This window comes from Alligator sinensis, unplaced genomic scaffold (genome assembly GCF_000455745.1).
Source record: "Alligator sinensis unplaced genomic scaffold, ASM45574v1 scaffold285_2, whole genome shotgun sequence".
NCBI classification, from domain to species: domain Eukaryota; kingdom Metazoa; phylum Chordata; order Crocodylia; family Alligatoridae; genus Alligator; species Alligator sinensis.
The window spans coordinates 1,323,612-1,345,051 of record NW_005842384.1 but is presented as its reverse complement, the minus strand read 5'-3'; the positions used below and the strand labels follow the sequence as shown (position 1 = coordinate 1,345,051).

Sequence of the window (21,440 nt, the reverse complement as noted above, 5' to 3'; positions counted from 1 at the left end):
GGTCAATGACAAATGTTAGGTTCAAATTTTTCTCTCCTTCTCAGCCACATCAACTTTTCACCAGTAGTTTGAGCATAGCCAGTGACTTTTAACTCATTTTTCATTGGAAACATTAAACAGAGTTGTTCAGTAGACTGAATTTCTTTCTGACAATAAAAAAGAATAAGTGGCTGTTGAGTCGAGTCATAAAGTATATCTAGAACTGCAACTGCAGATATAAAAGAGACAGAATTCTAATAAGTGCAGGGAAACTTAAGAAGCGAGAAGGGTTGGAGGAAGAATTCAATAAATATGGCCAAACTAAAAAGATAAAATTTATAACTTTTTCACACAATTTTTCCCCCCCAGATCTCTTTACTATAAATCACTTTCCCACAAAGCACACCTGGACTACACAACAACAGCCTGCTAATGGCCACCCCATTTTTATTGCTACTACATTAAACAAGTTGCATTTCACAGGCCAGTGTTCGTTTTACAAAGGCTATCTAGTCATCATTAGAACACTTATATCACCTGGCTAATGCTGTTGATTTAAGCTTTGGCAGGCCAGAAACAAGGTCTCTGAAGGGTACAACAGATACACATACAAATTCAAATACATCAGATTCACCAGTAATGTAAAATGGGGTAACCTCCGATGAAAATATCCAGCAACAATTATATGCTCCTCCATCAGCAATAGATGACCTGCCACATTTGCTTCGTTTAAAGGCCTTTACAATAAACTTTCCAATTTAATAGACTTCCCTGTGGCTGAACTTTACAGTTTGTTTGGCTGTAGATTTGAAGTTACGCTCATACTTGAGATAAGCTGACCTTTGAAGACCAGGCCATTAATGCAGCACCTTAGATGCTGTTAAAAATGTTTTGTTTGTTTTTTTTATGATGTTCACATTTGTATGTAGAAAAAGTGTATTGTTTCAAAGCCAAAAAACAGACCAATGATAAGGAAAGTTTTCAATGTATTCTCTTTCAGTGTTAAAAAATAAATTACTTTGAACTAGAAGGAAAAATGTAAACAACAACAATAAAACTTCTCTGTGAAATAAAGTATTGAAAAGAAAAGGTTCCTGACAAGCAGATAGGATAGATTCATAAAATAATTATGTGATCACTCTGAAAAGTCATTCAAATGTGATGAAGTCCAAGGTTTTTTTCCTTCTCAGTCTTAGTTACATATCCCAATATAATACTGTTAGACTCAGAGGCTACTAAAAAATAAAAATAAAAGGCAACAGCAGGTAGATTAATAGATTAATAACTGTCAATTCCCGGCTGTGCATGTGCTTATTTCCATAGCCTTGTGCGAGTCGTTCAAGTTTGTTTTCACTGCAGTTATTCTGGGTTTTCACTTGTATTTTGCTTCTACGCCCTTCTGCTCCACACCCCAATCCACAAATAAAATACAATCCACTTTAAATCTGTAAGTGTTTTAAATTCAGACTTGCTAGTTTGGCTGGAATACTGGGTTACAGCCAGGGTTCCACTTTCAGTAGGCTGATAACGTACATGCTTTCACTATGAAGATGGAAACTAAAATCACTTATGTGCTGACAATCTTACAGTACCTTCTCAAAACTCACCCTGTGTGCTCAGAAAGGCAGACAAGTTTTCCCACAGTTCACTAAGATGTATAAAAACATCTTGGCTTACTGCAGCACAAAGAGCAATAGGTAAAACCCCCAGAAATTCTAGCATTACCAATGATGGCATCTGGGGTTAGGGCATTACAGCATGTTTGTTCTCACTCGAGCAAACTCCGCTGTGAAGAAAACCTCTCAGTTCCTAAGCCTCATTTTATATTGGGTGGACACAGCACTGTTATGAAGGTTCTGGGAGAATAACTACATCAAGAAGATTGCAAAGCTCTTAAGATACCACAGTGATGGGAACTACAGATTCTTTATCCTCTTATGCAAGTACTTATTTCATATTCAACCCATGCAACTACTAACTGAAAGTCATTATCCTTATCTCCACCTTCCCCACCCCATAGCTTCTGAGGCCATACATATAAGTTGATGATAGTTGTCAAATTCCATTAGAATACTACTTGGATTTTTCACCTGGGAAAAAAAACAACAACAAAAACTGAATGGGATCCGAGTTAATTGTTCACCCTATATTTAGGCTCTTCTGGTCAAATTAGACACAAGTGGGAAAAATCAAACTGGTTCTGTCCTAGGCCAAGGATGCATCAATCTTCTACATCCATCTCTGCCAAAAACAGCAGGCCAGCAAATTTGCTTGATGTTCTGAAGGGAGGCTTGGCTTCCCTACCAGCAAGTGTGCAATATTCAGCTGCAAGGTATGGCAACCCTCACAGTCAACAGCACACAGATCACATTATACTGGGGTAGTGAAGGTACAGAGAAGCGAAGAGGTAGCTTCTTTCAAGGGAAAAAATTAAAGTGCGCTCAGCAATGTCTCTCTCTCCACCTGTCCCAAGGTAACGTGCCCTGTGCCAGGGTTCTGATATCAGATAAGTGCCTTGGACATTCCTTTCATTCATCTGTGCAACTCCACCACAGAGAAAGTAACATTTTATCCATGAGAGAGGAAAGAAACCTACAATAAAGAACCTGACACTGAATTAAGTAACCCTATCATGATTTATATAAAACAGAAAATCTGCCTCAAGTTTACAGTATAATTTTCACCAAAAAAAGTGACTGTAAAAACATCAACAAATTTACAATGCTCCTATTGACAAAGCAAAAAGATAAATCTTCAACTGGATGCCCAGCAAGCTGAATTCAAAATCTGCAAAAGTCAAAGGCGGGGGGGAGAAGGGGGCTTTCCTTCTCACCCACAAATCACCAGTTAGATCCTCGCTGACACCTGTGCAACTTCAGTATGCTCATGAGGATGTAACTTCTTAGGTCTCTAATTGAAATGCTGAAATTAATTTTGCGAATGGTGCACATGAAGGAATAAAATCCACCTCCACCCCTTCTGCACAACCACTGCACAACTTAAAGGAATAAGTAAAACCTTGTCTTTGACAAAGTTAATCAATGACAGGTAGAAGAAAGAAACTGCTATTTTTACATTTTTCAGAGTAAGCTGCATATTAAATAAGTATGCTCTCTCAAAATTAAGCTTGCAAGTGAAGCTGCTGCACTATGACATTAAAAGTATCCTGATACATTATAAAAAATAAGGCTATGCTCTGATATACTGGAATCAACAGCAGAATATAGAACACATTGTTGAACTCAAAGAACCTATTATGAAAAGATTATGAGCATATTTTAATGAACAAACAAAAGCAGCTTGCTACTGAGTATTAGATTTCGGTCATGATAATTTAAGAATACCATGAATTTGTCTTGTGAGAAAGTTGATTTAAAATTATAGATGCAATCCTGAACTCCCTTTTTCTGTCACCATATAATGGATACTTTCCACCCACCAGAGATATTCAGATTGTCCTCTCTTCCTCAATTACTTCATCAACGATGGCTTGCTTTTTATCAGGAATTTCTAAATTTATTCAAGAGATAGGTACTTGTTAACATTTACCTCCTGGTTCCAGTCCAGGTAAGAAATTATTTTTCCTAGCTTTAAATGCAGGTAAGAATTTTTAATATAGCTATAATATAAATTTAAATACTACATCCTACAATTTTTGTTGTCATTCTTTGTGCTTCCCAATTGTGTAACTGGAGACGGATAATCCAGACCTGAACTAAAAGATTTTAGTAATCCCAGACTAGCCCCTACTCTACATTAACCTCCGTTTTCTTTTTCTTCTTTTTTAAAACTTTCAACCACTACAGCTTGGAAAATAAGGTACACTAATTACCTAAACATCAAATAGAATGAGTTAGTTTGGATAACCAAGGCTTCAAACTTGAGATTTCATCCTACAGAGTTATACACAACTGAAGTACAAAGTTGTTCTGGATCCCAGGGTAAAGAATTTTTGAGAACTTAAGGAGATTGCTATGGCTCACTGGGTGAATGGGGATGCAAGATCTGTGCTCAATTACTCAGAACATTTTGGCCGCTAATTAATGTCTGAAAAAAACATTTAATCTATGACAGTTAATTTGTGCTTTCTTAACACCTTCAAAGAGATTTGACAAGCATATTTGCCATCTTTTTCCTTGCCTGCCCATGCATAAGAGACAGACTGATCAGGAACAAAGTTTTCTAAGGAGTTTCCAGTCAGTAGAGAAGCACTGTAGTTTTACAGAGCAATTGCTTTCATGCTTGCCTACCTTTAAATGCTTCCGTTAGTGTTTAGGAGTGAGCCTAAGAGAATGTGCAGCACACTAAGCAGGAGCCTTCAGAGGCGTTTCCATTGGTCCTGGGTAACCAAATAATAAAGAAATATTCCTTCAGTACCACAGGCCAGGCACTGGCCACAGTTCAACTAAAACTTACGAATAGCAGCAAAAAATAGCTGGAGGTATAGAAAAATGTCTCCTCTTTGCCAAGCACAAGAGGTTTGCTGTTTCTGCTCATTACAAAGCAGAAGACACTGATTGGTCAAAAGAAACATCTTAGTTGCAGCATTCTTGAACATGCTGCTTTCTTACTTTCTTAAGAGATGTTGAAAAAATGGCTAAAGAAACAATTATAAAAGGTTCTCTGTGTTGCAAGCAATTCAATATAGAACAAGCACATGCTGAAACTAGCAATCCCACTAGCATCTTGTCTGCTGTGAGCCAGCTGACAAGATGAGCTCTGGAGACTGCACAGTGCAGCAAGAGGGACAGCTCACAGCTGCTATCACACAACATTGTGGGACACTATCCAATCAGTCCACAGTATCTAATTTAGATACAGGAAGCCAGCTAGATTGACAGTGCTGCTAAAATAAGGATGGACTATCTAGAAGACAAAAAACAATCCCTAACCCCAAAACTATAGATTTAACATGGACAGCAGCAAAAAATTTTTGAAGAGTATTAGATGATACTGGTACATTCAAAAACGGTATACAGAGAGGAAGAATACCTTTCACTGGGGGGTGGGGGGGAAGAGAACAAAAAACCCAATTCAAGAGATGACTATACACCCAGCAGCAAAATGTGGTGAGAGCACATCCAGATGTAGCACTATGGTTGAGGTTTCCCAGTGTCAAACCCTTCTGTCCAAGGCGGACCATTTAAGAGCAAGATCTATTTTGGGGTGATTTAACCCTTAACACTATCTGCCTCTGCCTTATTTCACAGGTGTCCTTCCTTCAAGTAACTGGTTTCCTCAATGACAAAAATGTATCATCACTATCAACCTTCCATTGCTGTGCCAGATAATGCAGAGTGCTGGGGGAAGTCTCTCAGGTCTTGGATTCTGAGGTAAATGCTTAGCATTTGGTGCTGTCTCAGAAATGACAGCAATGAGTATTGCTTAATGCACCCCAAGTACTGCAGAACAGCACAGGGAATGAACTGACTTGAAGGATGGCATAGCTGACTACACAATCAGCCTAGCAAGGATACGCAAGGATGAGACCTCAGAAAACTATTAACAATGTTAATGCCAACTGCTATAAGTATGTCCTCCAGAGTGAACTTCTGCATTTAAGCAGCCTGCAGCTTTTCATCTGCCACTGTCTAAAATCCATTGCTTTCCTACAGTGGATTGTTAAAAGGAGACTGGCTTACTAGGCACTATACCTAGATGCACAGGCAACTGGTAGGGAGGGATACCGGGGGTGGGGGCACGTGCCCCCCTCCCCAAGATTGGCTACTGACTCAGCACCACTCAGGACAGGGGGGTTTTGCCGCACAGGCCAGTGGCATTTGGTATAGGAGTGGATATGGGGCTTTTGGCCTGCCCCAAGGCCCACCCATAAATTGTGTCCCCCCCCCCAGACTCAGGAGGCACCAGTCACCCCTGCCTAGATGACTAGCAATGGGAAGACTGACTCCACGGATGGAGAAGATCTGACAGCTATATTTCAGCTATTTACAGCTAGTTTGGAGGGTTGGATGTTGAACTGCTTACTATCAAAAGAGAACCACTAAATCATTACAAAATAGACATGAAGAAACTGGTTGATTTCCTGAGAAGTGAAGGAAATCACTCAAACATTGACTAGTCATCAGCTTTTCAGTCATGGTTCTTCAGAGAAATGGTAGACCCCCACAGTCCCTATGGTTCATCATCAGGGTCAGGCAAATACTCAAACAACAGTATGGTAGACGAGACACACAGAGCTTCTAGGGTTAATTTTTCTACTTAGTGTTCTGAATGGCACCTTCACCAGACAAAGCATCAAGGAACACACCCCCTCTGGATGAATCTCATTTGTGGGTTAGTGCACATAGTCAACAGTTGAATTAAGGGAGATGGGGCAGTTTTCTTAGCTGCAACATTTTTATTGAGGTCAGTAGTGTGAGAAAAGGACAGGAAAATGCATAGTTTTGTTTTGTTTTGTTTGGGGAGGGGTGGGGAGTGGGCTAACCCCCCCCCCCCCAAAAAAAAAAAAAAAGAACAGCTAAAAATAAGTGAGCAGCTATTTAGGGACTTCTCACAATGTCTCCTGCTCCACATGTGCCACATGGTACAAAACATTATGTAGTTTTTGGGCCTCAGCATCACCCTCAAGGTCAGGCACCACTTACAGGCAACTACATGACAGTTTGGGTATGGAGTACATTAACTGTGAGAGCAAGTGGGTGAAGCATATTTACATGGCAGTAGACATTAGTAGGAAACATCTCTTTGAAAAACTCAAAATAATCTATTTAAGTTCTAAGTGATTTTTTTAAATGGGACTCAAGTTGATTTTTCAGATTCCCTCCCCCCTACCCCCCCAAGCTCTTACAATGTACTTGCCATTTAAAGAAAAGAATATACCCATTAGATTTCCAAACCACATACCAAAACTTTGGGTACAGCAGCTATCAAATATTTTAAGTATCTTCCTAAAATTATGCAGCTTAACATCAAAGTGCAAGACCTCAAGAAAGCCTGACTAACACTGGGAAACCATAGCAGGGGAGTATCCCTAAGGATGGGGGCAGGCTGATAGCTGAAACTTACTCTCAAGTCCTGTTTACTAGGGACTTGGTCTGATCTAGGTATAGTTGAACTAGCCTCAAATACTTTGGGGCTAGTTCTTGTTGTAAACAGTCCATAGTTCCAGCAGTAATTCTCCCAATCTCAATTTAGCTCCAGTTTTAAAGAAAGATAAGAAGCACTCATTTCAGCAAAGCAGCAGGCAAGCCCAGCTATCACAGATGAATGGAGACCTGGGCCCAGGATTAATTCTCTCTCTCATGCACACACATACAAAGGCAGTCATATTGCTGAGAGCAGCAATTGGTGATTTCAGGGTATTTACCTGGCATCAATTGTAATAACCATCCATAGACAACAGACGATCTTCTTTTTCGCAAGACCTAAATTTAGCCACTAGCTATAGAAGTGGACCCCCTGCAAAGTGTACCTGACTATGGGTTTATATTCTTTGCTAAGCTTGCTGCTTATGATAACCTGCTATTTTTCCCCCTTCCCCCCACCATTACACGTTCTTAGAAGAATAAAGTACTTCAGTATTTCCTTTCCCAGAAATCTGTCCTACTGATTCTTCGTCTTCAGAGGCTTAATTGAAAATATTGTGAAAAACAAGCTATTAAGATCTTCTTTTCAAATCAGGCAAGCTTAAAGCTGCATTTAACCCAATGTCCAAAATACAGGAAAAACAACCTCCAAGACAGTAAAAAACAGCAACAATCACTCCAACTATCAAGCAGGAGAGCTTGATCTTGCTGACAGAACCGGACAAAAGATGCAAACTGATCAGAAGGCAGTGTCACTAATTTTATATCCTGAGAACCCTGCTTTAAGCCATTAATTCAATAGAACTAGTATACTCAGCACATCCTGCACTCCACGCCCAAGTATTAATTACTGCAAATTGACTGCCACACCAATACAGACCTCTACTGGGGTACTAAAAGCATAAGTAGAAGTTATACACAGTAATATTCTTTTTGCATTAGACCATGTACAGTATTCCAAGATTCTAATCCTGTATACCACAGCTTTGCTTCAGTAATTTGTTTTTGTTGCGACTGTATGTCTAATTGTTTTGTAAAACTGACAATAGCGCCATCAAGTTTTAGGTTATTTAGGAATGCGCCCATGATTTCAAATAGACCAAACACTGATGAGTATTTACAGGGGGGCCTGGTGTGACGTCAACTTCACAAACCAGAAATTAAACGGCAAAGGGTTTGGGTAGAATTAAATACCCTGGTTAATCCACAAAAGATTCACAGAGGTGTTAAACCTGAAGAAACAATGCAAAGAGCAAGAGACTGAGAGCACAGCTCAATGTTAGACTTCTTAGATTTTTAGGGAAATCTTCCACAGGCATAGTTATAGAACTGCTAGTAGGAATAGGACCTGCTAGCAGTAAAGATAATCAATACTTTACCTAGAACCTTCTTCTGCAAGATTAGAGAGCACACATCAAAATGCTTTTAAGTTTTCTACACCACCATTTCAATCCCCATCACCAGCAGGAAAGTACCTAAATCTGCCAGTATGAATACATACTTAGTATTCAGACAACTATTATGCTTTAAGATTTCAGCCCCATAGCCCTAAAGGAATCCAGCCTTTAAATACTTTAGGGGTTGTTTGTTTGTTAATTGGGCATGAAAGGGAGAGGGAAAATGAGTATTGATTTTTTTTCCATAAAGGAGCATCTTAATTGGACAGATAAAGATGTTATCATGGATATATACTGCCAAAATGAAATAAACAGGCTAACATTAAAAAAAAACAAAACATATTTAGTTCACCTAATAAACACAAATCCCCCAATATAGCAGTCCTCCTTCTTAGTGAGTTAACCAAACTCATTTTCCAAAGTGTTAATTACCCAGATGTTATAGGTGACAAGCTTCCATGCCAACCACCTCTCAAAGTAAGCCTAGTCAGGATTTAATTGCTACCAGAATGAAAGGGCCATCTACAATGGTTTCTAACTGGACAGATACATATGAATATAGTCTGGCTCTTACTTTGAGCCTGGACAATTTTGGAGAGTGGGAAGCAAAGACAAGTCTACACCTTATCTTGCCAGTGACTGCTATGCAAGATCAGTGCTCTTCCTTGTGACAAAAGATGTCTTTCACTGGCCAATCCCAGGTTTTCTATTGAACTCATGTTTTCTCCCTAGCAGTCACTACACCAGCTCTTTATAAACACCTACTCTTCCATTATTCCCCTACATCACTTGCCATGTAAGACTTGCCAGAATTAAGGGGAAGTTCCTTAACAACAATTAATAGAAAAGAATCAGATCTTCTGCTGTTTTTACATCTACTTCAGCCATGTCTGCTTCATTTCAGTTACAACTTCCAGAGTTATAACCAACAAGGGCTGTTCAAAGTGATTCTGCATTTAGAATGAATTGGCTGTTCCTTTAGTAGAACAAATACAAAATCTTTGGCAACTTTCAGCAGAATTGAGTTCCTTGAGGTTCTGCATCTGGTGGGGGAATATTTGTTCCATCTAGTTGGTGATGCCAAGCATGAAATAAAAGCAACTGGATCCTCTTGGTAAAAACTGATAAAAAGTAAGTTTGGGTCAATATACAGCTTTGATTTAAACATAATTAAATAGTCTTAATTGTTGCAGGGGATGGGAAGCAGGGGTGATGACAAGGAAGTATGAGAACATTGTTCTATAGCAGCTGTGTCACCATCTCACCATTGTTTCAATCCCATCCAGTATGGATTTAGGCCTGAATGTTGAATACAGTCTACATGACCAATTTTCCTCTAGAAAGACAACATTCAAATGTCCAGTCTAGACAGCCATTGATGACTCAGTAATTGATTACTCAGTTATGGGTCATGACACTAGTAGTATATATAAGTAGGTATTCTAACACTACAAGTCTACAACAGCAGATCAAGGCTTTTGACAAGGGGGCTGCAGGTAGGATCAGGCCCTTGGTCTTCAAGGCCAGTGCTATGCAACATGCACCACCGGCTGCCTACCAAGGTTGACAGGAGCTGGGCAGCCCAGTTCCAGCAGGTTCCGGCCTTCTGTTTCTACAGATTGTCAGAGTGGAAGATGAATTGGGGGTGGGGGGTGTATGGGAAGGGGAGGGTGTGTACCACCATATCCCCTGGATTTGCCCCAATACCCCTACACCATAAAAAACCACCCACCAGGAGTAACTCTGAGACCAGAATTTTTCCCCCTTTTGTAGGGTTGCAGATCCCCTTTTGTTGGTATGAGAATGTAGAGATTGGAGAGGAACGTAACTTATCTCAATATGGAAGTGGCATGCTTGTATACTACCTTTCCCTTGAAAAAAGTTTATTTTATTCTGCTGACTTATTTCTGAAAAACAGTGCCACCACAGGGTTTAAACCAATAAGCTAGAGGGAAGCATTCCTCAAACAAATGGAGGTTTTGTTTGCTCCCTTTAGCGAGGAAGAAAGGCCAGTTGTTTTGTATGGAATGCAGGAGCAGCAAGGGCCCAACACTGCAGGACAACAGGTGGGCACACATCTGTCAACAGGGGAACCTGGGGTTTCCCTATTTCTGAAGACATGCTGCAAATCAGATTCCCTGAGGAACAGAAGGGGGGAATCCAAGTTTCCCTGTTTGCAGACATGCCTCAATTTAGATTCCTGAGTGCATACCTATGCAAATGTAGGAAACCCAGGCAGGCACTGCCTGGGCATCAGGGGCCCATTTCGCATCATAATGCAAACAAACATCCACTGCAAAATAACAGTGCAAAATTTTTAGCACCAATACTCGATGTTTGCGCTGCCATGGAATTGTTAATGGCAGCACAAATGCAGTACCTGTTTGCAGCCTCCAAAACAAATTTTCTATAGTACAGGGGCAAACCTCAATTTTCTTTCAACTGGAGCTTCTGGTCCTTGTCTCCACAAATTCACCATGTTGATCAGCTTACTATAGTTCTCTTCCTTGAAATACTTTTACTAGAGAGGATATTTGCTGATGTTCTTCAACTGATGACCAAGTTTGCCTATATTTTTGGTGACGCATACTGGTGAGGCACATTATACACTATAACCTAATTCAACAAAGTTCTTTTAAAATGTGGTTTCTGGAGCAAGAGGGAGATAAGTGAGATTATTTTAGTAATAATGTTTTGATATGAAATCAATTAACTTACTCCCTGAATTTACTGTATGACCAAAACACTTCCTTGCTTACTCCCTTTTGTAGTGGCATTACAGAATATCAACACAATCTAGAATTAAAGAACTAAATAGAACAAGGAAAGGCTTTAGTAGCAGACTAAAAAGTTTCTAATTTTTAGTTCTACTGGAAACAGGACTCAAGAAAAAGCATATTTTTAGAATTCAGTAACTGCTTTGGCCTGGCTACATAAGGTCCTAACACTAAATTGACCCTTTGGAGATTTACCTCCCTCACTTAAACTCTGAACTAGAGCAAAAGGAATAGCTTAAAACATAATGCCTGAGTAGGGGAGAATGCAACATTTGATTACTAAATTCCAAGGATTATGTTGTCATCCAAAATCATTTGTTAGAGCAGGAGCTGAAATAGTTCCTTACTTTTGTTAACATAGGTGTAAAAAAACACAATAAAAAAGTTAGATTTTAAAATGCATTAAGCGTACCAACTTATGGAGGCAAATTCTGAGCGCAATGTATATTCTTAAAATACTCCTTAGCTATCCTGCATTACATATATATTGAGTCACACAGCATTTTCAGTTTCACTTGACAGTTGTCAAGCTTCGTAAATCTTAAAAAGGTGCGGGGGGGGGGAGGCTTAACCATGACCATCACAACAGTCAAAAGTTATTCAATGAGTTATAAGCTTAAAGCTTCCAGGAACTGAGGGCCATTGGAAAAATGAATGCAGAATAGGGGTGGCTAATGGCACAAAAAGATGGCTTTAGCAGTCTAACAAGCGATTTAAGATCAAACATCTGAAATGAATGACTGGAGCAGAAGTGTCAAGTTTGCCTCACATCTTCCATCACAAGTATAAAGCTTTAGAGGGATAAGTGAAGAAACTGTTGCCATATCCCTTCTTCCTTCAAATTTAATTTGTCACTAGGAACACATCCAGTACATCAGCCTCTCCACCAAGCCCTTCCAACAGACTAGTCCAAGGATGGAAAGCTTCCTTGCTCCCTCCCCTACCCAGTTCATCTGGGCTAGTGCCTCATGGGCCTGATCTGGCCTTGCAGAGTTAACTGCTGTGGGAATCAACACCTGCTGTTCAGCCCTCCACTGCTGACATGCGTCTATATGCCAGAATTCAGCAAGGGGCCCTGGCTCCACTCACCCTGCCTCCAAATATCCAGTCCCTCCAGGAGCCATGGGGCTGGATTCTGCCTGGGAGCCGCCTTTGCCACCCCAAAACTGGTCTACTGCCAAACACAGTGCTTTCTAGGACACCAAAATAGTCTAATTATTTGTATATATCAGGCTCAGTTGCCACATATTAGAACTATCTGGTGTTGTGTGTGGCAGTCCAAACATTTAAATTAAATTATGCAGAAACTCAATACGTTTCTACATGGCTGCAGAAAGTAAGCCTTCTGAGTGTAACCTTTGATTTTCAACCAAAAAACATTAGGAGGACAGAACATTTCAAACCAAAACCAGTATTTTTTTCTGTTAACAGAAGCATACAAAACCATTACTGTGGAAGTGCCAGTCATTTCAAGTGTTCATGTAGTGACCTTTATATTTTCCAATGATGATGTCCAAGCTTCATTTTCTTGCAGGTTTTAAGAAAATTTAAAAATATATGTTGTTCAGGTTCCGCTCAGATGAACTAGGCCTCAATTGTTTCTCTCAGCTCATGTAGTACCATGAAGGTAAGGCAGCATTTAGTCCAGTCTCATTTTGTGTCTAAGTCTTAAGCTATGCCCCTTCTCCCTCCCCCACCATACAAGCACCTATGCAACTGCATAGTCTTCCTTGGGCTTATTCAGGTGTATCAATGAAACAGACAAGCACAGATATTTTTTAGTATGTAGAGAATGTGAACAGAATTTGAAATCTAAAGTTAAAACTTCAAACTGGCATAAAGTTGCAAAAATAATCATAAAAATGGAACTTGGTTAACTACTGATGTGGGCGGGGGGGAGGGGGAGGATGCAGTGAAGAGAAAAATAATTTAAAATTTACTCAACAAGCAGTAACATCTCCACATAGGTGACCAAACTTCTGAAAAGGGGTTGCCTTGATTGCAAGTAGTGACCACAGAGGTCCCATTGACATCACTAGGGTTCCAAGAAGTTTAAATTGGGGGGGGGGGAGAAAGAGATGTTAATTAGCTGTGACCAAGAGACAGAGCAGGTCTACCACAGGCATGACTTGCCAATTCACTTTCCAGACTACAATAATTTTAAGTAGTTCTAGACGTAGGCATCTTTTTAACTTAATTATATTAATATGTGATGTGAAATATTTATTCATGCTAGAATCTAGAAGACGTTCTTTGAAAGTAGAACTATTTTATTTAAATAATAAACTGCATGCTCTTTAGACTGCTGTATTAAATTGCAAATTCTCATTCTCCCCTCCAATCCAGAAATTTTATATTCTTATACTGTTTCTTTTCAATTCTCAGAAGTTTCCCGGAACAAACTGAAATACATAAGCACAACTGCTGCCACTGAAGTTTGCCATGTAAGTAAGTCACTTCAGTTTGCAAAGCGCACACAAAAATTAATCCTTTACATACCTGGAATGACTGCTCTCCTGAAGATGTTTGAGGTATCTTCGCTCACTTTGGTTTAAGGCTCTCAAGCTTCTGGCTTGAAAAAGCCAGGAATAAGCTGTTTAAAAGCCTTACAACACAATTGTAGCTGATCTCAGATATGTCAACAAACCAATGCCTTCATTTAGTAAATAACCTTCAAAATAAAGGCACCCACAATCTAGTGGAGAAGAATGGATCTATTTAACATACTATTTCAGAATTTTTAGCAGACATTATATTGAAGAGGAAGCTATAGAATAAAGCTTCAAAAATGTGGCTCAGCAGTGACAGAGCCAGCTAAAGTTTTCAAAATTATGAACTAAGAAATGATATTATGGGGTTCTTGCCCATTACCACTCCTTTCCGGTGGTGTTCTTCATCTTCTACCTAAAGATTCTAATGCTTTACCCAACTGTAACAAATTAAGACCTGGAATTATTATTTTAAGATGGGCAGACAGACTCAGAAAGTGTGACTTGCTAGACTTATTTAATGGATGGTGGTACGAAGAACCAGGCTTTCAACTCAGGTCTTCAAACGTTAAAGCCTGTATTTTAGGCAACATGCCATATCTACAACTGGCTTCATTTTATTTTCTATGTGCATGAAATACAATACCCTGTTTTTGTTGAAGGTCTGGAATGGTAAAGTAACAAAAGCCTGAAACCTGATCTAATTATGCTTTGAGTAATCAGCTGTTTAATGTTTATGAGACACGCTTTAAGATTAAGGCTCTTGTAATGTATTAACAAGCTTCATAAACATATTACAGATAAGTTAATTTGTTTGAACAGGAGTAAACCTATTGCTGAATTACTTATTAGCACCTTACCTACTTATCCTTACAGCCAAGGGTACTGTAGTCATTTTGCACACTGAGAACCCCAGAAGCCTGTGCAAGGTACTGACTGCTGGGACCATCCTTTGCCAGCATGTACAGGACTGGAGCTCTACCTTAAGCCCAACATTTCAAAACTTTACTAAAGTCTTCCAAACTAGAGGTGGCAAGTCACAACCTGATCTTTCCAGTGAAAACAAAGTTCTCTTTTTCCCCTTAAATTACATGAAGCAAGCTCTTTGAGAAAATTATCCAGGAGCACATCTGCAAGGGACCAGCAGGGGAGATTATGCTTAGGGGGCAATCAACGTGGGTTCATTAGAGGCAGTTCCTGTCAGACCAACCTGGTGGCCTTCTATGACCAGGTAACAAAAGCCTTGGACACAGGTGTCACAGTGGACGTAGGCCTTCCTAAAGTCCAGAAAGACTTTGACACTGTCTCTCACTCCATCCTCATTAAAAAAATAGGTGACTGCGGTGTCAACGCCTACAGTCAGATGGTTTGCAAACTGACTGGAGGGTCGCACCCAGAGAGTAGTGGTGGACAGGTCATTTTCAACCTGGAGGGATGTGGGCAATGGGGTTCCCCAGGGCTCGGTCCTCGGGCCCGCACTGTTCAATATCTTCATCGGCGACTTGGATGAGGGGGTGAAAAGCACCTTGTTCAAGTTCGCAGATGACACTAAATTGTGGGGAGAAGTGAGCATGCTAGAAGAGAGGGACAGGCTACAACTAGATCTGGACAGGTTACAGAGGTGGGCGGATGAGAATAGGATGGGATTCAATACTGACAAGTGCAAGGTATTGCACCTGGGAAGGAAGAACCAGCAGCATACCTACAGGCTTGGGAACTCCCTTCTCATCAGCACAAAGGCAGAAAAGGATCTTAGAGTCACTATTGATTCCAAGATGAACATGGGCCACCAATATGGGGACACGGTCAGGAAGGCTAACCACACCTTGCCATGCATCCACAGACGCATCTCAAGCAGGTCCAAGGAGGTGATCCTCCTCCTCTATGCAACATTGGTCAGGCCACAGTTGGGAGTACTGCAACCAGTTCTGGGCGCTGTACTTCAGGAGGGATGTGAATAGCATAGAGAGGGTCCAGAGGAGGGCCACTCGCATGATCAAGGGGCAGCAGGGTAGGCCCTATGATGACAGGCTATGGGACCTGAACCTGTTCAGCTTCCACAAAAGAAGGCTGAGAGAGGATATGGTGGCTATCTATAAACTTGCCAAGGGGGACCAGCAAGCAATAGGAGAGTCCCTGTTCCCTTGAGCACTACCCGGAGTAACAAGGAATAACGGCCATAAGTTGACTGAGAGTAGATTCAGGCTAGACATCAGGAGGCACTACTTCACAGGGCAGCTAGGATCTGGAACCAACTTCCAAGAGAAGTGGCGCTCGCTCCTACCCTGGGGGTCTTCAAAAGAAGGCTAGACAATCACCTAGCCGGGGTCGTTTGACCCCAGCATCCTTTCCTGCCCATGGCAGGGGGTCGGACTTGATGATCTGCTTGGGTCCCTTCCGACCCTACCAACTATGAAACTATGAATTCAAAAAGACCTTAAGAAAAAGTTGCAGGGTGGAAAGGGAAGAGAGATTACATTTAACAAATAGGTCACCAACATGTCCATAAGTAACTTTAGGGAGTGTAGCCCTGTTCCAAGCACATCCCATGTATAACTAAGTGCTGCTTACGAACTGTAAGAACAATCCTGTTCTTCAATTTAGTTACTGACTTACCAAATTTACTCAATTCCAAGATGAAATTATTTTTCCTGTTTAACATTGGAGAAAAAAGGCCCTCATCTTGGAAACCAGTACAAAGTGGCACTGTGGGGGAGGAGAGTGGTGGCAGATACTGTGACTTCAAGGGAAGAATGGGCCTCCCCCTGCAAGGCTGAGGGCCAGGCAGCAGGCGGAAAACTGCCTACCACGTTGCACTGTCTCCACCCTGCCTCCCTTCCTACCACTGCTTTACATGCTGCAATGGTGGTGAAGATGAACTGAATTATAACAAAGTTATAATTTTTTCTATAGAACCTAATTATTGGAGAGGGCCACCCTAAATTAAGAGCAGTCTTGGACAAATAATGAGGAGTAGGTGTACATGGTGCTCACTTTCAGAAAAAAATATTTTGATTAAAAGATACGGTCTAGACCAGCAATAGGCAACCCCTTGGCACAGGTGGCAGAGCATGGCATGTGAAGGCATTTTGCTTGGCATGTGTGCCTTGGGGCAGATGACAGGGAAGGGGCTTGGGCTGTGCTGCCACAAGGATCAGACCCCTTGCGACTCTCCCACCATCTGCCCCAGCATTCCAACATCTTACAATCAAGGCTGCAGGTGGTTTTGGCATTCTACCCAAAAATGTGGCTGACCCTGAGTCTAGACACAAGCTCCTTGTCAACTTAAGACCTACAAATATTGAGTACCTTTAACTATTTTAAACCCATGCAATTTGGAGCTCTGAACTAGAAACAGACTGACTAGTACATGGGGAGCGGGGGTGGGAACTAATGGCTGACTCCTGAACTGATACCTATAAGTGCTTTTAGATGCTTGGCTATCACCCCACAATATCTACAAGGGAAAACAAGACACATTCCCAAACAAATTGACAGGAAAAAACCTGAAAGCTTCAAGACACTTAAAAAAAAAAAAAAAAGTATGCTGATATACCGTCTGAATAATAAAGTGAGAACAGTCATGTATAATGCTCATCTATCAATACCGACACCACTAAAACAATACGAGAACCTCAACCTGAATAGATGCTGACTTTTTTCTAAGTCTCTTAACTAAATGTAAGTTGTTAAAAGCCCAGAAGCCCCCCAAAAGCAGTGCTTTTTTTAAAAAAAGGGAAAATCATCGATTTCAATAACTAAAATAAACTTTGCTTCTCTACATAAAAAAATGCACAAGAATGCAGTATTTGGGCATTACAGCTATTAGTTACCAAGACAGGTCTCTCTGTTACACAAGCCCCTTGTTCCTCCCCCTGGCTAGACAGAGGCCTCTAAGTGTATAACTAATTCTATGAGAAACCATGAGAAAACAGAAACAGAAGTACACCTATGTTATTAACTAGCATGTCAAGGGAAAGCAGCAAACATTTGATAACTCCAGTTAGTGCCCACTAGAACTTTTCTTTCACAGCTTTCATAGACATTAGGGCTGGAAGGGACCTCGGAAGATCATCGAGTCCAGCACCCTGCCCCAGGGGCAGGAAGTCGGCTAGGGTCAAAGGATCCCAGCAAGATAGACGTCCAAATGTTTCTTAAAAGAGTCCAGTGTAGGTGTTTGCACCACCTCTGGAGGGAGTCTATTCCAGGCCTTGGGGACTCGGACAATAAAGAAGTTTTTCCTTATGTCCAGCCTAAAACGGTCTTGGAGGAGTTTGGAGATATGTACTGACAAGGGAAAGGAACACAGCCTCCCAGTCACCCAGATTCCCTTAAACTAGCATCTCTTTCCTAATTCAGTAGACAATTTCATCAGGGCCAGATTTACCAGAATGTCCCAGTACTTCGTGGGGCTACAGATGGGATGTGAATTAAAACAACCTAGGAAAAGTGCAGCCAGAACTTCAACAAGATGTTCTTGGAGAGGCGGAAGAGGGCTGCAGGCAACATAAGAACTATTATCAGGGTCATGTATTATGTCACCTCGTAAGGCGCACAATTGTCATTTTGTGACAGGAAAAATCGTTTTTAATGCAAGAACTAAAGATCACTCAAAAATAATTATGAAATGGTCCCTATGTTCCTGAAAAGGATGAAGATTATAAACAGGTATTATGGAGAGAAAAATGTATAACTACGCTCTCAATGCTAGTAATTTGCTTAATCTTGGGGATAGGGGTAGAGATTCAATTAATTTGGCTTGTTGCAAAATGACCTACTTCCAGATCTGGTTTGGGAAGAGGTGAGGCTTCTTGCCAAGGAAGCTAGAGCTGCTGCTCCTCAACCGCAGCAGTTCCCTCAGCAGGGACACAGGATTTCAAGTAACAGACAAAGCTCCTTCACTACTGACAGCTGCAGTGACAAGTCCCCTAGGTCAACTCTCCCTCTCCCCCTATAGGGATGGATCTGGCCATGCGTTTTACATTTGACAAACCTGGTTTAATCTAACCTATGAACATTTTGATTTAAATATGAAACTAATTATTTAAGGGACTGACTGATTAGAAGAATTTTAACATTTAATTCTCAGGGAGTGGTGGTAAGAAAACAAACAAAAAAAATCAAGTTTCTTTGTGTATCACAATTTTAGTCTCAGACAAGGGCAAATTGTCTCCTGGCCTTGCACCACACAGAGCAACGCAAGACATCCAAATAACACTATCCCACATTTTAAAATATTCATCCAGAGGTAAGAACCTGAAATCATGGGAACGGGACCTTATACCAAGTGTCTTCTGTTCACAAGTAGCACAGTATATACAAATGAGAAACTTGACTGAATCTTAAATTAGGACCTCTAAAGTGTTTGATATGATGTCAGCTTACACACAAATTTGTCAATGAAGAGGAAAACTAAGTGGACTGTGGAGAAATTCTGCTGCCAGAGGTAAAGGCAGCTGTCCAAAAGCCCAACCTATGCCACAAGCTAGTTCATAACCAATTCTTGAAAGCAAGTTTCCAAGGCACTGCCTATCAGCCAGCAGCAAAAGCTGACAGAAATTCAAATTCTAAGGGTGTTCAGAGGAGGTATGAACACTGATGTCAGATCATTCATCTCATCTGCTATCTGAAAGGGTTAAAATAAATAAATAAATAAAAAACGAGCCCAGGACTGCCCCATGATACAACCAGTTTTGCTTATGCAAAAGATGATCCAACTAGAGAATGATGTTTCCACAGCTTGTATGTTCAGTGTAATCTTTAGTCAGGTTCCTTTTACATGGCTCCCTGATGAAATTGTCATTTAATATAATCTTTTAGCAGTTTCTGTTTCCATTTGGCTGGGGGGAAGGCACAAAAAGCTTAATATGTAATTGATTTAAAAGGGCTGCTAGAGTATTTCTCAAGTAATTTTTCAAGCTCAACTTCTAGCTAGGAATGTCAACAGATGGTAAGAAACGTCTGCTTCTTCCCTAGATTTGGGAAGGCAAAATACTGATGCTATTCTAAGTTGGTGAATATGGGTCATTCACTACACAAGTATCAGCAATACAACTGCATAGCAAAGTTTCTTGTTAATGTATGTCCTTGCCTCAAAGTACAGGATATTCAAAAGCATCTTAGAGTAAGGATTTAGGAAAGAAGTATTATTTAAATGTATGAAATAAGTAACTTTACCGTGGACAAGGTAGCCTGTTTGTTCTTCCAATTCTTTTTTCATTTGAAATCTAATAACACCTTAATTGTCTATCACATTCAACACAACAGATTTGCTTTTGGTAGTTCCATGAGGAGAAAGATTCTGCAAAGGTAACTCACTCTCAGTCTCGACAAACTTGCTTGCAAGGACACCTCGCTCTATTTGATAAATATTTCACAAGTATTCTAAAGCTAGAGCATAAGATTTCTGATGTGTCTAATTTGTTATTCTCTTGTTCAATATAACAGTATAAATTCTGCTCAAAAATCTTTGACTAGAAATAGCACAGCCTTCTGGAATATTTCCTCTACTGCCCATATACTGTCAGATACATATTAATCCTTTGTACTTTTCATAAACCAAATCACTATATTGTGTTGAACATGTTTCTATAAGAGCAGAGGGAATATGCCATTTAAAAGAAAATCCAAGAAAAGCAAATGTGTATGGTCTCTAAAAGTGGGGGAAAAAGGGACATTATGACAAACCACAGACAAAGATATGGTCATCAAGTTTAAGAAAAGCACTGACTTGACAAATGTGAAATTCTTATTGTGCTAGTGTTGACAAAAGCTGGAAATTCCTAATTTCTGACACTGATGTAACGTAATACTGCAACTTGATGTACCTTCAGAACACAAATACCTTGCTTTCTCAGCTTGTGATTTTTTTCTCAGCTTTTCTGAGCTTTTCTCAGTTTATGACTTTAAATACTTAAAAGTAAAAAGGACTGACAGACTTTAAATCTACTGGGAATGTCTGAACCCTAGTCCCATAAAAAGGTGCAAATTTTACTCCAGCAGATTAAAACTTTTGTTGACTAACCTCCAGGAAGAAAAACACTACATCAACACTTATTATCTGCTTTAGTCTTAAGAGGTGTGTTTGTGAAAAATATGGGAGGTATCAATGAAAAGTAAACCCATTCTAAAATGAATAGTTATTGCATTTCTCCTTTCTTCCATTTTCAAAAACAAGAGACAATACAGGATTTTGAGTTTGATATTTATTTTTAGCAGGATGTGTGTACTAATGGATGGTGACATCATTAGAAGATACGTCCATGTTCACCACCTGCAACAGAAGCTAGATAGATGTTAAAGTAATCATACTGAAAGATGATAACATGACACTACTTACCCACCATGGTATTTAAGTCACCTAGTAAGCTGCAAGGTTAGCTTTTGATGCAAACATACTTTACCAGCTGTTAAAATTCATCTATCAAGCTAATTCAATGCATACAGTACCTTGAATTTAATGGGAATAATCAAGTAAAAGTTAGTTGACATGTACCCAGTATAAATCCTCTTATATAGAAAAGGTACACACAGATATTGTTCTGCAATGTGAGAGTATTACTTACCTATAATTCTTTTCTTAAGATGTCCCAATCTAGGCCTATAGATCCAGTAAATGACTAGCAAGAATTCCTGGCAGTTTCAATTCCAATGCTACTAAACTATGCCAGTAGACACTACTGCTCTATTTATAAAACATTTTTTTGAAAACCAGAAGTATAAACTTTAAAACACCTCTCTGAAGGAGAGACA

At 40.1% G+C, this 21,440-nt stretch overlaps 1 protein-coding gene across 8 annotated transcripts in view; it reads right to left on the bottom strand.

The window, feature by feature from the left end:
- RPRD1A (regulation of nuclear pre-mRNA domain containing 1A) overlaps positions 1–21,440 on the bottom strand; it is a 67,264-nt gene that overhangs the window by 24,697 nt on the left and 21,127 nt on the right. For 2 of the 8 annotated variants that reach the window (XM_025211004.1, XM_014522665.2), the window contains exon 7: positions 20,879–20,961. The exons of 5 other annotated variants lie outside the window; for them this stretch is intronic. In XM_025211004.1, coding sequence (XP_025066789.1) covers positions 20,917–20,961 — 45 coding nt within the window. In that variant the 3' untranslated portion in view covers positions 20,879–20,916. Of the gene's footprint in view, positions 1–20,858; positions 20,974–21,440 lie in introns of those variants that run through there. One more of the 8 variants, XM_025211003.1, reaches the window with a different exon arrangement.